The sequence below is a fragment of the Balaenoptera physalus genome, assembly GCF_965194825.1.
Source record: "Balaenoptera physalus genome assembly, chromosome: 20".
Taxonomy (NCBI): Eukaryota; Metazoa; Chordata; class Mammalia; order Artiodactyla; family Balaenopteridae; genus Balaenoptera; species Balaenoptera physalus.
Window position 1 is genome coordinate 11,220,695 of NC_138901.1, and position 17,425 is coordinate 11,238,119.

Here is a 17,425-nt window from a genome sequence, read left to right on the forward strand (position 1 = left end):
TGGGTGGCCGAGCATGTCCTGGTCTGGATTCTGACAGGTTGCAGCTTGTTTTTTTGAGACTTGTCAGCATGGGGCTGCCAGGGAAACAGGTGCCCGTCTCTAACAGGGATGTCTAGCCGGCTGTGCTCTGAAGGGGCATGTTCCTTGATTCCTACAGGGCTTGGGGCCAGTCTCTGTAAGAGGGAGCCTCGAAAGTGTCGGCTGGGGGGCACAGATGGCTTTGGGTTTAAACGGGGCCAGAGCTTTCACCAGCTCCTGCAATCAGTTCCCTGAATGTGGAGGTTTGGCTGAAATCAGGAGGGCGACATCAGCTGCTCCCCACACCCCCGCCTGGAATCCCCCCACTGCCCCCTCCCCAAGACATTCCCCCAATTTCAGAATCACCTCTGCTTGGTCTCCCAGCTCCTGTAAGCCGCCAAGCATGAAGCCTGCCCTCCGAGGCTGTATGAATAATAGAACTGAAATCATCCCTAGTTAAAAATAGATACTCTTCTTAATAAATATTTTACGTACTGTCTTTAGAATATACAGATCCCCTGTCTGAAGAGTTAAAGAAAACCCTGTTATCGAACCCAAAGACTGTAGGAAAGGCTCAGCCTAATGTCCCCGCAGGCACAGCTCCTGACTGGGATCCACCCCTTCTTCAGTGACGTTCACTGAACACAACCCACACCAGTACCGACAGAGCTCCCAGCCAGGAGCGGCCTGGGAATTCTTGGGCGTGTTAGTCACCTATGAATTTGATGGAGGCAAATCAGTTATCCGATGCCCCTTGGCTAAGTGAGGCTCGGAGTTCGGAAAAGCCAAAAGCAAGTTCTCACTTTCCCGCTGTACAGAAGGACTCCCCTCTGGGAGCGGAAGCTGGGGGCGTCTGGGGGCAATCTCGGGGAGGGAGGGAAAATTCTGGGTGGGGAGGCGGAAGTGGTTGGAGTTTAAAGTGCTGGCCCATTTCGGAAAACTTTGCAAATGCAGTATAACCTTGAAGGTCTGCGTTAATTAGGACACGGCATGATCTAGATACAGCAAATGAATCTGAATTATCTGCAGAAATAGCTCCCAATCTTGACCGCCTCCTCCCCGCTATGATCTTCCCATGGAAGACAGGGCAGGCAGGAAATGCTGGGGTCTGCCCAGCATGCAGACCACTTCAAAGTAACCCCCAATCTGCAGGTCCCAAGAGAATGGCTGAGAGTCCTTACTCAACAGGGCAGGAAACTGGATATTGAAGGGGCAGAGTATGCTGAAGCTAGGACAGATGAAACAAATGGGGTTTGGGGCCGATGTCTCAGCATTGGTCTCTCTGCCTGGACTGGCAACTCCATACCCCATCCGGTTTCCTTGGACTGAGCGCAGGGACCCTTCCCTGTGAGGCCCACCTGCCCTGAGGACGGGCCACTCTCTCCCTTGTGCCCAGCTTACTTTGAGGAGATTTTGGTTTAGCACCCGGCACCCTGATGAATGGGTGGATGGATGGATGAATAGATGGATGGATGGATGGGTGGTGGATGGTTGGATGGCTGGATATATTGATGGGTATGTGGATAGATGGATGGGTGGATGGATGGATAGATGGGTGGGTGGATGGAAGGGTGGATGCATAGATGGATGGGTGGATGCATGGATGGGTGGATGGATGGGTGGGTGGATGGATGGAGGATGAGTGGATGGATGCATGGAGGGGTGGATGGATGGATAAATGGGTGAGGGGATGGATGAATGTGTGGATGGGTGGATGGATGAGGAGTATGTGTGCATGGATGGATGCGTGGATAGAAAAAGCCACCTTTTATCAGACTCCAAAGGGGAATTGATCACAGAATAAAAATGGGAGCCCAGTCACTCCATTACTCCAGGGTTGATCATATACGTGGTAATGTGCTTTAATCCTTCTCTCCTGCTGCCCTCTATCCTTTGCTTTCCAGTTCCTGCATTACTGGCTGGAAAGGCAGGGCTTGGAGAGCAGGGAGAAGGGGTAGGGGAGACCAGAATTGCAGAGGACAGATAGTGAGAGTTCAAGGAACCGATGCTGGACTCTCCCACGTGGCCCACCTGGAGACCTTGAGAAACCAAGCTGCCCCTGCACTGTCAGTGAGCCAGGGCACTTTAGGACATTATTATGTTTCCCAATGTTCCTCGAACAAAGCCGGTGCTGGAACGTTGGGCAATCAGAACTCAGCACCTACTCGGGCTCTCGTTGGGCGAGGCTTTGTGGGGGATACAGAAGAAGCTAAAAAAAAAAAGACACCCAATTATTTCAATAGAAAGCATTTTTAAAAAATCCATGCCACTGTACCTACACTTGTTTTACGTTTTTTATTTTGGAAGGTACAGGGGAAGAAAATCATGAAATATTTTCATTTCTCTGTGATTAAGCAAACACTTAAAATATTAAACCATTGCTTAATAATTGATTAAAACTAACCTCATTGGGAGCCAATCACCCATTTGGCAGGATCTCTTTAAACTTTTAAGGGCTTTTAGCTCCCCCTGGCCGCCTAGCCTTTCTCTTGTCTGATTCATTCAGGTTTCAGCAGACAGTTTGCTTCTTGTTGATTGATGATGTCACGATGTCTCTATTGAGCTGTGGGATGGCTGACCCAGGCTGGATTCAGAAAAAGTAAAGTCCTAGCAACACTGTGTCTGAAGAGGTAGTGAGGGGAGGAGGGAAGGAAGTCAGAATGTCTGCAAATAACGGTACTGCGGTTTCTAAGATGCAGAAGGGGAATCAGAGGTAAAGCTGTGTGGCCTTCAGAGCCACTTAAGTTGTCTGTGACTTGAGTTTTCCCGCTGAATGACAATTATGCCGGCCTCTCTGTTTTTCAAGGAGGATACTAAAAGCATTGAACCGAATGGTTTAGAACGTGGGCTCAGGCGTCACACTGCCCTGGTCCAACCCTTCCCCAGAGGTTACTTCATGTGTGACCTTGGACGAGTTTCTTAACCTCTCTGTGCCTCAGTTTCCTCATCTATAGAATGGGGGTAAGCGTAGAAATGCCCTCCTGAGCACATTAGGTAAGATATTCTCAGCATTAGCCAGTCTGGGAAAGGGCTCCGCTGTGGTCGCTGTGCTGATTTTAAATCAAGTACTTTGAATTCTGTAAGAGAAAGGGCCATTATATGAACAGCCAAAGTCCCCCAAACTAAGCACAGTCTTCAAGAGATATGTGCACACCCATGTTCATGGCAGTATTATTCACAACAGCCAAAAGGTGGAAGCAATCCAATTGTCCATCAGTGGATGAATGGATAAGCAAAATGTGGTCCATCCACACAACAGAAAATTATTCAGTCTTAAAAATGAAGGAAATTCTAACATATGCTACAATGCAGATGAACCTTGAAGGCATTGTGCTAAGTGAAATAAGCTGGACAAAAGAATACAAATACTCTGTGATTCTACTTATATGAGGTTCCTGGGGTATCCAAATTCATAGAGATGCAGTAGAATGGTGGATGCCAGGGGATGGGGGAGGGGAAATGGGCATTTAGTGTTAAATGGGGACAGAGTTTCAGTTTGGGAAGATGAAGAAGTTCTGGAGATGGATGGTGGTGACGGTTGCACAACGTGAATGTGCTTAATGCTACTGAACTGTACACTTAAAATGGTTAATACGGTCAATTTTATGTTATCTGTATTTTACCACAACAAAAAGTAATAACTAAAAACATCACTAAGCACACCTGCCTCCTGTCCTGAGTGTGTCACCCCTGATTGGGGCCAGACTCATTTGCTGTCTGTGGATGGTGCTCAGACGTGCATGGACGGGGCAGGGCTCTTTCATGACAGCTCAGCAGGGGCTGAAGAGCCCCCTCCCAACCTGCTGGGTTATCCGCAGACCAGCTGAAAGAAGCTTCTCAAGGGTCCACAGCTGGATGAGCCAACCTCACTCTTCTATGCCATTGGTGGGAGTGGAAACTGATCTGGCCTCTTCAGGAGGGGATCCTTGGGAAGGTGTATGGGAAACCTTAAAGACATGCCCAGGCCAGAGCCTCTGAGGAGTGGAGTTGTGGTTTGAACCCTGCCTGGTCCTAACTTAGCCTGTGCTCATTCTCCTTGATCCAGCCAGGCTCGGTAGCGTCATCTCTCAGTGGTGGAATGCGGTACAGGAGGATAGAGATGGGGACTGGACCCAACCCTTGCGAATCCCCCATCACCAGAGAACACAGGCAACAGTGATGACAAGGCTTTCCAAGATGCTGTTAACGGTAATATGATTCCTGCTGCCTTCCTAGAGCTGAGGGCTTAGATTTTTTTTTTTTTTTTTGATGCAGACCATTTGTAAAGTCTTCATTGAATTTGTTACAATACTGCTTCTGTTTTATGTGTTGTTTCTTATTTTTTGGCCACGAGGCATATGGGATCTTATCTCCCCAACCAGGGATCGAACCCACACCCCCTGCACTGAAAGGCGAAATCTTAACCACTGGACCGCCAGGGAAGTCCCTAGAGCTGAGGGCTTAGAAAGTACTTTCACATGGTTGATTTTCTTCATTTCCTACAGCCTGCCTGCCCCATCCCTCGCTACAGACTTGTCTATTTATTTATTTATTTATTCATTTTGGCCACGCAGCACGGCTTGCAGGATCTTAGTTCCCTGACCAGGGATTGAACCCGGGCCCAGGGCAGTGAAAGCGCTGAGTCCTAACCACTGGACCACCAGGGAACTCCCAAGACTTCTCCATTTAAAATGGCCAACGTAAGGTCCGCCTTCTCAGGGGGCTGTGGGGCAGGCCTGTGGGAGACCAGGGGTGGGGGAATCTGTGGGTGGGGGGCGGGGGAGGACACCCAGCACTGAGGGTCACACACAGACTCAGCAGCAGCTGAAAGGGCCACAACCGTACAAAGCTGGGATCCAAGTTCAGGCTTCCTCATTTTCTTTCCTCCTTTTATCACGCGTGCGCTCTTTTGAAAAATCAAATTAAAAAAGAAAAAAAAGTCAAACAGTTCAGAGAGGTTTATAAAGAACCCTCTTCCTATTCCTCCTTTCTCAGCCCTGAAGGCAAGCACTTTTAACTGTTTCATTTTTAATTATATGGTGGTCGCCTCCGAGAGCCTAAATAATATGCTCATAATGCCATTTCTTGATTTATCTGCTTTAGAGATTATCTGCTGTGCTGGGTGAGGCTTCCTCATTGACAGCGCCTGGCCCCGTCCCCGCCTCCGTGCGGTTCCCCCTCTGCCGCTTCCTGACTTTGGATTCTGTGCTCGGTTCTGTCTCAGGTATGGGCTTCTGCAGTCTCTCTGTCCTCCTGGGGAGAAGGGGGATGTGGGCCTGCCTTCCTGGGACACCCCTGCTTCCGCTCAAGTTTTGCGCTGCCCTGGTTGGTGGTCTTTCATTCCAGTCCGAGGCACTCTCATGTCTCAGGCTTTGGCCCCAGAGTGACGCTCTACATTCGAAAGCACATGCACGTGAACACTACATGGCGAGCAGGGCAGGGCCTGGCTCCTGGCCCTTAAGGTTCTGAGGCTCCAGGCCCCTTGCAGGACTGCTCACCTGGGCTCTGTCACCCCACCAGGGGTTCAGAATCACTCCTCGTTTTCATTTGCATACGTTGGACCAGGCCTTTCTTATAGGCACTCCATTTTCTCCTGCATCTTGATTGCTTATTCCTTCCTTTTCGCAGAGAAGAAGCCCCTACCCTGACCCTGTCTCATCCCTGTTACCCTCTATGTATGGCTTGGACTCCATTCATCTTCCTCAAAGCTCAGACCAGGGGCTCCACACTTGGACCAGAACTTCCTGGCGCAGACTTTTGTTATTCCTGGATTTCTCATCACTTTTCTTTTTTGCCGCTGCATCTTGGATTTACTCCAGTCATTGTGTCACTTTGGTACCTTGGGCTTTCTTGTTCATGCTGAGGCTTTTGTTTCAGGGAAGTGGGCTGTCTGTTCACGTGTGAGACTAGCGAGGCTGGCGTGGAGCAGGCATGGGTGGGATTTGAGGACTGGCAGGCTGTGCTGCAGGGCAGCTGCCGAGAGCCCCCGGAGGCCAGCATTATGTTGGTTACTAGGGGCAACCAACACCCAGAGACCTCAGTGCCTATGTTCCAGATGAGGAAGCTGAGACCCAGGGGGCAAGTGGCTTGTCCAAGGTCACATGGCAAATTGGTGGCCAGAACCCAGGTTCTCTGAGTCAAGAATCCAGGTCCCTCCACTGAACTGCTTTGGTTGGAGCCACCCTGGAGAACTGGGCTTCCTAAACACATGGACCAGTCTGTAAAACTCTCACAAGGGGGCTCGTGACCTAGGTCACAGACACCTCTGCTCCTCAGTGCTCACCTTCCTTCCTTGGCTTTCCCCTGCTCCATCCACAACTGCCCTTCCCAGCAAGGTCATGCTCTGAGGTTTCAGAACAAAAACAACCTCCAGGACTATTTGACTAGAAAATACAGGCCAGAAATCCACTGTGGGACCTTCACACTGAAGAGATTTTGTTGATTTTCTTGCCTTGAACAATCCAGTCTTACAATTAACTAGAGATCCGAGCCTCCACGTGTGTGGGAGAAGGGCTATGGGCTGGAGCCATTTGCAAAGGGGCTGCTGGTCTTTGGGGGCCTGTGGGCAGGCTCACAGGCCAGCTTTGAGGGGACTCGGCCTCATTTCATGACCTGGAACTTTTGTCTCCTCTACACGTCAGGCACTTTCCCACAGGCAGCCCCATGGGTTCTCCTTTTAATGTCAAATCACAGAACTTTAGTGCAGAGTGGACTTCTGCCCTGTCCCTTCACTGTAGAGGCAGGGAATAGGGGGTCCACGTGGGACTGGGCCAGGCCACTCAGTGGCTTTCTGGGGGGGCACTGTTGGTGTTTGGGGCAGGCTGTATTAGTCAGGGTCCTCCAGAGAAACAGAATCAATAGGACATATATACAGAGAGAGGGAGTGGGGAGTGGGGGGGAGGAGGAGAGAGAAAGAGAGATTATTTTAAGGAATTGGCTCCTGAGATTGTGGGGCTGGACCGTCTGAAGTCTGCAGGGCAGGCTGGCAGGCTGGACATTCCAGCAGGAGTTGATGTAGCAGCTGTGAGCCCAAAGGCAGTCTGGAGACAAAATTCCTTCCTCTTCTGGGAACCTTATCTTAAGATAAGGCCTTCAACTGATTTGATGAGGCCCACCCACATTAGGGAGGGTCATCTATTGAGTTAAATGTTAATCTCATCTGAAAAGTACCTTCACAGCAACATCTAGATGGTGTTTAACCACACAACTGGGCACCATGGCCCAGCCAAGCTGATACAGAAAATTTAACGATTGCAACGATTCTGTGTGTGCAGTTGTGGGACATTTGGCATCCCTGGTCCCTTCCCACTCAGCACCATAGTGTCCCCAGACTTGTGACAACCAAAGACAAGTCCCCTCTCTACTTCTGAATGAGCCCTGGGTCAGGGGTGAGGGGGGTCTCCTATGAGAACCTCTTAGGGAAGGTGGTGAGAGAGCCGAAATTTCCCTGGGACCCTTAGCCAGTGCCTCAGGCACCAGGCTCCATGAGCATTTAGCTTTTCTGCTCAACTGGGTGTTAATGTCTTGAGCCTAGGGGATGCCTCCTCGCCTGTGTCCTCCAGAGCACAGGGTGGGTCCTGAGCTCACAGTGGGCCTCCTGCAACGTCCCACTCCCCCCTGTGTCTGATTCTCCGACCATCAGTCCAGGGCCCCCAACTGTGGCTGCCTCTGATGAATGGCCACAATAGCGGCCTTCGAAACCAGCCCAGAAATCAGATACTTCTGTAATAATTAGAGATCATTTGGGGTCCAGCTCCCGGGGACATTATGTGGTTAAAACAGAGCTGTTTCATTTCATCCCCAAGTGTGAGACTGTGATATTAGGAATTCTAATGTGACCGAGTCCCTGCTGACCCCCGGCTCCTGTCCTTTAGGAAGCCTGATGTCTGCAACTCAGACGCAGTGTGGATAATGGGGGGGCCTGCTGCTTAACCCTTGATATTTACCAACTTTGGTCAGTTCATCAATCCGCAGTCCCAAATTTGCTAAAGTAAATGCTATGCCCTTTTCATAGAGCTGTCATGCATAAAAACTGCCACTGTGTTCCCTCGTTCCTACCCCCCCAGTGAGCCCTGCAGCAGGTGGCTGCCAGCACACTGGGGGTGCTCTGAGGACAAGCCCGTGACAGTCTCATCCCCTTTCTTTCCCAGTCCAGCTTGCCTTGGTCCGGAGCCCTAAATAAGTCCAGGGATGGTTCTGTACCCTTGTGTACACCCAGGAGAAGCGAACGCTTGACCCTCCAGCCCTGGCAGTTGGGGTCCAGCTGGATGACACCTGGAGTGGGGAGGAGGAGGAGACGGGGTCATTGGCGCAGGGATTTCAGCCCCTCCTGCGTGGCTGGATGCTCCTGTCCCCCCTCTGACCTGGACCGCCCTCACCACCTCCTGCCCCATCCAAAGGGGAGGGGAGGCCAGCGAGACAGGGAAAGAAGACAGAGGGTTTGGGACCACAGTGGCAAGTGACCCCCAAGTCACAGAGACCATAATAAGCTGCTATGAATGGAGCATTTTTATATGTCAGCCCCTGCATCGGGCTCTTTGTGTAGACTGTCTCACGTACCTCCCCTGCATATGCCCGTTCCCCCCTCACGATCACACAAGCCCCACGTCCATATAAGGCTTAAATGGGTAAAAAGCCACTTCAAATGTCTATCTCTAAATTCAGAGTCATACAAGGATACAGTTCACACAGGTATTTCACCCTAGTATTTATGCATTGTTTTCTTTTTGTAAAATCATGTCTTTTTTCATGACATGATTTGGTTATCACTGTAGTAGGTATTTGAGTGCCTATTAGTTACTCATTTTTACTGATGGGGGGATTATAGGTCTAAGACATAGTACTGACAAGCTCACAGTCTTGTAGGAGGTACAGGTGTAATAATATAATGTAATGTGCAGCTCTAAGGTGAGATGGCTTGTCGCCCAAGTCTCTACTGTTCTGAATTCTGCCTCTGAACACAGAAAGTGCTGTTTACCCTAAGAGGATTCCCTAAGTCACTGATTGAATCAGTGAGTTCTCCTAGAAGCATTTATTAGGCTGAAGAAAACATTTTCTTTTGAACAATACTTCCTCTCGTTGGTATAATTCTATAGGGGTGGCCAAAGGACTTTATCATCTAATTTTTTCCTCACAATCACCTTACGGGATGGGTAGTAAAAGAACTACCCTCACCCCATTTTACAAATGAGGGAAGTTGCAAGGCTACTGAGGTAGATTCTGGGCAAGAACTTCTGCTCCTTGGCCAGAGATTCATTTATTCATCTACTCATCCATTCATCCATCCACCCACCCATCCACCATCCATCCATCCATCCACCCATCCATCCATCCATCTATCCACCCACCACCCAGCCACCCACCTATCCATTGCCAGGCCCAGGGCTAAGTGCTGGAGGACAGAGGTGGCTCCAGCTCTCAAAGAACTCCCAGTCTGGAAGGTTGTTTGGATCCTGTAGGTTACGATGGTGGCTTATGTTCTCCTCGACATTTCAAGATTAGTTTCTTCCCTCACAAACAATCTGGGGACAAGCAAAGGCACCTGGTAGCAAACTCCTTCAGCTTGGGTTGGGTGGTTGGTACACCTGCAAGTGATAGACACAGGGAAGAGCACTGACATCCCGCAAACTCCTGAAGGTCCCTATACGAAGTGCTGAGTAGTAGTATTTTGGTGCCTAAGCCTCCGGGCAATCATGGGAGAGGATTTCTGGTTTCCCTCTGGATGCTAAGAGGTAGCAAATCTTCTTTTGATGGATTAATGGATCTAAATGTCATGAGGGCTCCTGATTTACAGCCTACATTCTCATCTGCCCTCCGTAGCCTGGCAGAACCTTAGAGAAAAGTTCTTGGGCAGCAGGGTCAAGTGAAGGATGTTCTTTTAAAGCAAGAGGAGAACGTTGTGACAACACAGGAATGATGTCATGAAGGAAGACCCCTGACATGTTCAGCAACCAGGAGGAGGATCAGCAACTGGGACCCCACCTGCTCAAGTTCCAACTTTCAGCCAGACACCAGCCACAAAGAGCCCTCCCTTCCGCTGAGGGTGTGCAATAAGCATGCCCCATGCAGATTTGCCACCGCGGGGGGGCTGCTGTTTCTGTGGGATCAGAGGAGCATCAGAAGGACACTCTCTCTGCCCCAGTATCTTCCTACTGGCCCGCCCCTATGCCTGGATGGTCCCCGTTAGCAGTCAGTTCATTTGAGTTAAAGTAATGAGGGTGCTAGAGATTCCTGCAGAAACCAAGGAAACCAAGGAGGAGGGGGTGGCAGCGGCAGCAGTGCCCTCCCCATGCCCACCCCATGATAGTTCCACTTCCCAGACGGCCTTGCTCTCTGACAGCCAGGTAGGAGCTAGGCCTCAAGGAGCTGGTACATAGGACAGGTCATTTTTTAAAATTGTGGTAAGATATTTATAACATAAAATTTTCCATTTTAACCATTTTTAAGTGTACAGTCAGTGGCATTGAGCACATTCATGTTGTGCAACCAACACCACCATCCGTCGCCAGAACTTTGTCATCATCCCAAATTAGAACTCTGTACCCATTACACAATAGATCCCCATTCCCGCTCCCCAGCCCCTGGAAGCCACCATCCTACTTTCTGTCTCTGTGAATTTGACTCCTCTAGGGACCTCATATAAGTGGAATCATACAGTATTTGTCCTGTTGTGAGTGGCTGATTTCACTGAGCATAATGTCCTCAAGGTTCATCCACGTTGGAGCCTGTGTCAGAATTTCCTTCCTTTTATGGCTAAATAATATTCCATTGAATGGATGGACCACACATTGTTTATCCATTCATCTATTGATGGACACTTGGGTTGCTTCTACTTTTGGGTGGTTGTGAGTGATGCCGACATGAACCTGGGGGTACAAGCATCTGTTCAGGACAGAGCACTTGTGATGGGAGCCAGAGGGCAAGGGGTGGAGGGAAGGGTCACCAGAGCTGCCAGGCTGCAGTGGGGGCTCTGCCTTCTCCAAAGTGACCTGCCTCTGGCTTGATCATCGCTCACCCTGTGAAGTTCCTCAGTTGTGTGGACACCCTGAGTGCCAAGACCAATCTTCTCCATAAGTGGTGTCTCCCCCAGCATCCCAAGGAGGGAGGGAGATGCAGGGGAGACTCGAGAGCTATCACAACCTAGCTGACAGGCAGCCGAATCCAGGACTGACTACCCTTGTTCTGGATTGTTTCAGTGGCCAAGCCCACACACTGCCTGGTGGAGAGGGGCAAAGCTGGCACAGCAGAAATGTCACTGTCCAATGACAATGATATCAACAAGGCAATGCCATTCTTGTCAAGGTGAGCTTTCTTCGTCAGAACCAGTCAGTGAGTTCCTCATAAAAGTGATGGCGAGACCTCAGAGGCCTGCCCCTGGAAGCGTGGTATTGCAGTGTCTGTATTGGTCAGCTATTGGCCCAATAATGATGCATAACAAGCCAGCCCAACTCATGGCTTCACACGGCAGCACTGACTCTCCTGGGTTTGGGGGTGGCTGGGGGCTGCCTCACCCGGCATCTTGGCTCTCTCTCTCTCCTCGGGTGGGTGGCCTCACTGGGGTGGCTTCTTGTTCTGGAGAAAGAGGTGAACAAGGGGGAGAGTCTACCCCCCAGCACGTTCACAGCCCCTGCTTGTGCTGCTCCGCTAGCGTCTCACTGGCCAAATCAAGTCTCAAGGCCAAGCCTGAAGTCCGGGGTCAGGGAAGCACGTTCTGCCTCTGTGGGAAGAGCTGCAGGTCACTTGACAGAGGATGGGGACACAGAGAGGGGTGAAGAATGGGGGAAAATCTGCCACCTCTCCAGAACGTTCCAACAAAAGCTGGATGGCCACCGCTCTTGGGTTCCCCTCTGGCCCTGGAAGGTAGGTTTATTTGTTTCCACTGTAAGGTGCTCTGATTGATTCCAATCCCCGAATCCTGTGACTCTTAATCAATGCCTGATGAATCATACACATGCAAACAAAATTCATTCTCTGCCAAGATAATCCTGAGGGCCTCCAGTGTCTCTCCTTTATTCCCAAAGCCCGTGCAGATGCATCTTTTTTGTTCCAGGCTTACTGGGAAGTAAAAGATTTTGTCTGCGGGCTGATGGGTATTAGCAGAGCTATATGGGGCTTGAGTGGAAATGCGGAATTTGTGTGGATCTGCCCGAGCTGTGTTGGCAGGGTCTGGGAGGAAGAAGTGGCATGCTGAAATTCTGCCCAAGTTGTGGCTGTCATCTGCCTTGACTGCCAGACTCGCTCTTTTTGGGGTGTGTGTGTGTGTGTGTGTGTGTGTGTGTGTGTGTGTGTGTGTGTGTGGCTATGGATCATGCTGTAAAGTTTCCTTGCTCTTGGCTGTTTCCGAGAAGGGCCTGGATTACTGAAGAAAATCCAGCTTATGTGTCCAAGGGCAAAGCAGGCTGTTTATCTTTGACTCGTACATGCTTCTCACATCTCCTGAGGTTTGTCTCTAAGTAGGATTTATGTCTCCCCATATGGAAGGTAAAAAACCAGAGGCCAGCATTGAGTTTGCAAGAGGCGATGCAGCCAGCACATGGCTTGCCATATGCTTAATGTGGATTTAAGAAAAGAGAGGGTTTTTAAAAAATTATTAAAAATGGCAATTTTGAAAATCTGCCCTAATGTTATTAAGCGATCTTGACATGGAATGTGTGTGGCTGGAACCTTCTGATGGGATTTGGGAGCTGGGCTGCAGCGGGGGGCTGGGGACACATTCCTGAGGTGCCCTTGCCCCTTTGTGGAGCTCAAGTACATGAAGGGGAGACTCAAGTCTTCAGAGATGACTGTGCACAGAGCTGTGGTTCTCAACCAGGGGTACATTTGGCAAATTCAAGAGCCATTTTGGGTTGTCACAATTGAGAGGAGGGAAGTGCTTCTAGCATCTAGTTGTTAGAGGCTGGGATGCTGCTAAACGTCCTACGGTGCACAGAACACCCCACAACAGAGCATCATGTGACACCTGCTACATCATGGATGGACCTTGAGGACATTATGCTCAGTGAAATAAGCCAGACACAGAAGAGCAAATACTGTCTGATTCCACTTATATGATGTCCCTAGAGCAGTCAAATCCATAGAGACAGAAAGTAGGAGGGTGGGTGCCAGGGGCTGAGAGGAGGCGGGAATGGGGAGTCAGTGTTTAACGGGGACAGAGTTTCAGTTTGGGAAGTTAAAAAAGTTCTGGAGATGATGGTGGTGAGGTTGTATAACAATGTGAATGTACTTAATGCCCCTAAACTACACACTCACAAATGGTTAAAAGTGTTATATGCATTTACCACAATGTTTTTAAAATGCTAAAATATAAACAAAAACAAAACAGAATCATTTGTCCAAAATGTCAGTAGTGCTGAGGCTGAGGAAGGCTGGCCTGAGTGCTGTGGGGACAGGCTGGTGCTGACTTGCCTGAGTAGCTGCGACAGTGCGGGGGTAAATGCAGCCATTTCACACGTGTCACCCAATGTCACAACTTACAGAACAGCAGTTGCCCAAAGTCCCTCCCTCTGTCCCCCCTATACCCACAGTCCCTGCCCCAAATTACAGCAAGGCAGCCCCACATCCCCCAGGAGCCTCAAATGAGCTCACAAACCAGGTGGTCACCCAGAGGATTGTCATCCCTTCTGGTCATCCTGCTGTGGTTTGGTATCACCTGCCTCTGCTCTCAGCCTCGAGGGAGAGCCTATGACTGTGCCCGTGTGCTTCCTGGACACACCCAAGCTGCTTTTTGGGGAATGACCCCCTCAACACTATGCCACAATGTGTCACCAGGGCCCCCAAGCAGCCCTGCTTATGCCCAGAGTCCCCAAGTTCCCCCCAGTCCCAGCTCCTGCAGCTGGTACCCTGCCCCATGTAACTGTTTGGGCCCAGCTCCACTCCAGACAGCTAGGAGCACGTACGTGCCAGCGCTCTATCACCTCCTCTGATCCCTGAGTCAAACTCTTCCCACCTTCCTTAGTTTCCATCAGCATCTGGGGAGCAGAGACCCAGGGTGGGAGCACCTCACAGCCCGGTCGACTCTCGGTCTGTGTGCCCGGCTCTACCACTCTCTTCCACAGGCCCGCGCACAGGGTGTTGTCAGGGTCAAGGTGAAGGGTTCCAAAGTCCGACTTGTCTTTTTGGAAAGTAAATTGGCTCACAAGAAATTTGGCCTTCTCACTGGATCTCATTACCTTTGTGATCTAACCAAGTGCTTGGGGGGAAATTGCATGATGACTGTGGCTACGGTGAAAGGCTAAAGGGAAATGGGAATTACAGACCCGTAGACCCGAGATGGGGGGTTCTGACTTTGTTGTCAACCTTGGACCATATTAAGTCAGTGATGCAGCCTCTGGTTCTAGAAATGAGTTTCTGAGTTGGCCTAGGGCCCTCCTCGCATCTCTCATCATAAAAATCTTTTTCATCCAGTGGAAATCAGCTTGACAGTTACACATTTTTTTTTTCCCCATTTCAAGCTCACTCTCTCAACCCTATGCTCTGATGAGAGCTGGGCTCTCAGAAGCCCCTGGAAAGCCCTCCTCAGGCTTACTTGGGAGTGGGTGGTGCCCACGGGGCAGAGAAGGGAGACCATCCCTCTGGGGATGCTGTGAAGGGGGCGGTCATGCTGCAGTGAGAACTGTGGCCCCCCTGTCCCAGCTGCCCCACCTACCTCTTTGGGGAACAGGGATTGAAAGATGCATAAAAATTCAAACCGTACTCGAAATAAATGAAAGGAAAATATATATTTCAGGGGGAGATAACCATAGCAATCACTTTCACTCAAAGGTAATAAAAATATGTATCGTAAACATGAACTCGGAGATTGGAGGCTGCACGCTCCGCCACCGGAGAGAGCACATTCCGAGGAAAGGCAGAGACTTTCAGAGTCACTCTTGACAGATCCCTCTGATTAAAAACCAGAGAGGGGAAAATAGGGGAGGAAGATGGAGAGTTATGAGGGGAAAATAACGACCAAAACTATGACAAAAATTGAGAATACAAATTATATTTACAAATTTCCCCCTGGCTGACATTCTGCCTGGAATGTGATCACATGTCATAAGGTGGCTGGTATGAATAATTCACAGGGGCCGGGGTTATTCTGGACCGAGCACAGAGTGTTCTGACGTGTGGTGGCACCGACGGCCTCGTGGATGTCTTACTCCGAGCGTCTGCTGCCACGTTCATCCCCTGCAACCATCAGCCCGAACCGCCCCTGTGACAAGCAAACCAGACAAGCCTCTTCCAGCCTCAGCAGCTGGGCTGTCTGCAGAAAGCCATCCAGGCTCCTTGCTGGAAACATTAATTTCAGATGGAGAAATGGAAATTTCTGTCCTCTCTGCCTTTTTTGCTTTCTGTAAGAAGAGAGCTATGATCTTGGCTAGTTAAATGTTCCTCCATCCCTGCCTGGGTGGTGTCCTGTGATGGCCACTCCCAGCTCAGCAAACGCCCTCCAGTTCCCAGGTCTGCCCTGAGGGCTCTACACACACTGGCCCAGTTCCTGTCTGTCCTCAGCCCTTGGTCCTGACTGCCCACCACCCTTCAGTCGTAATGGATGACCAACCTGCGTCCTGAGTACCTTGTGCACTTTCTGTGTCTTTCCTTACCAAAACGCAAACGAGATGCCATTGTTCACTTATCGAAGTTGCAGAAATCAAGATAATAAAACTCAGGAAGAAAACCAAAATACTCTTACTTGGTTTGGGGAGGATGATACCGGTACTCTGCTGGTCCATAGGCAAATTGGAATGAGCTTTTTGGAAGCAATGTGAGAATGTCTCGAGAACCTTTAAAAAGTTCATTCTCTTTGTTTTTCTTATGGGTTGAATTGTGTCCCCCAGAGACATACATCCAGGTCCTGAGCCTGTGAGTGTGACCTTATTTAGAAATAGGGTCTTTGCAGATGTCAGTTAAGATGATTTACAGTAGGCCCTTAATCCGATATGACTGGAGTTCTTGTAAGAAGAGGAGAGACACAGAGACACAAGGGGAAGACACTATGTAGTGATAGAAGCAGAGGCTGGAGTTATGCGGGGCAAGCAGAGAGACACCAAGGATTGCGGGTTACACCAGAGGCTAACAGGCATGGGATGGATTTTCTCCTGGAGCCTTCAGAGGGAGCTCCACCTATTCACACCTTGATTTCAGACTTCTGGCCTCTAGAACTGTGAGATGATAAATTTCTGCTGCTTTAAGCCCTCCAGTTTGTAGTACTTTGTTACATCAGCCCTGGGAAACAAATATAGCCTTTTTGGACTAATTTTTAGGAAGAAATCTTATAGCTCCTTTTTTTTTTTTTTTTTTTGCCACACTGCTGGCATGCGGAATCTTAGTTCCCTAACCAGGGATCAAACCCATGCCCCCTGCAGTGGAAGCGCAGATTCTCAACCACTGGACCTGCAGGGAAGTCCCTATAGCTCCTTATTTACCAAATGTATTGCATTTCCTTCCAGGCACATACACCACATTTCCCAGTCTCCCTTGCAGTTAGTTGTGGCACATGACCGAGTTTGGCCAGTGGAATGCGGCCAGAAGTGACGTAAGCCACAGGCCTGGCCAATAGAAACCTGGATTCCCTTCCGAGCTGCTCCCTCTGGCTGGGAGCAGACACCTAGCTAAGGACCCCAAGTCCTGGGGGGCGGTGGGACCCACAAGATGGAATGAGATCATCCCAAACACCTGTATTGAGCTCACCTGTTGTGTGGGTGAACAATGGCCTTCTGCTGAGACTTTGGAGGGGGTGTCCAGAACTTAGCCTAGCTTGACTAATACAAGGAATTAATCAGAGATAGATAAAAGCCAAGATTCAGGGGCCAAGATGTTCCTATGCCCCATTTTACTCACTTGGGGGTTCAAAATAAAGTCACTTATAAAGTCACTTTTCTTTTCATAATCAGGTCAGCATGGCCCCAAGTCTTTGTCCTTTGACTCCTTGGGCGGCCATTCTTCTTGGAGTGGCATTGGGGGTTTCTCACATACTCCCCAGGTCTGCCCCTCCCCACTGCTTCCTGCCTCCAAGGGGTCAGCTGTAGTGTAGGCAGATAAGGTAGGGGGTTCCGGGAGGAAGAGAACCAGGCATTCATCGCTTTCTTGACACAAGAGGAGCCATTTCAGGTCTAAACCATTTTGTGATCTGAGCCTGGCCACAGTGCTTGCCCTTGCACAAGAATAGGCCTCAGTAGTTAATGATTTTAAGGGAACAAAAGAAGGTAAGAACAAACAGCTATTACCAGACCAGGGAAATAACCATATTGGAAACAATAAATCAATTGTAAGGGTAAAGATTAGCCTGGAGTACATTCCTGAGCTGTTTTGCAGGATCCAAGTCCCCTCCAGTGCTCGACCACCAGATTAACTAGAGCCTACGGAATGATGATGTTGACTTTGCTGACCCTCGTGACTTCCATCAACTAAAGCTCGGACTCTGTTGACCTTTGCCCCAATTCTATGCTGA

At 49.7% G+C, this 17,425-nt stretch overlaps 1 protein-coding gene across 3 annotated transcripts in view; it reads left to right on the forward strand.

The window, feature by feature from the left end:
- The window catches only part of RPTOR (regulatory associated protein of MTOR complex 1), a 451,060-nt gene that overhangs the window by 81,727 nt on the left and 351,908 nt on the right, over positions 1-17,425 (forward strand). For all 3 annotated transcript variants that reach the window (XM_082441503.1, XM_082441504.1, XM_082441505.1), the window contains exon 10: positions 4,064-4,206. In XM_082441503.1, coding sequence (XP_082297629.1) covers positions 4,064-4,206 — 143 coding nt within the window. The remainder of the gene's footprint in view (positions 1-4,063; positions 4,207-17,425) is intronic.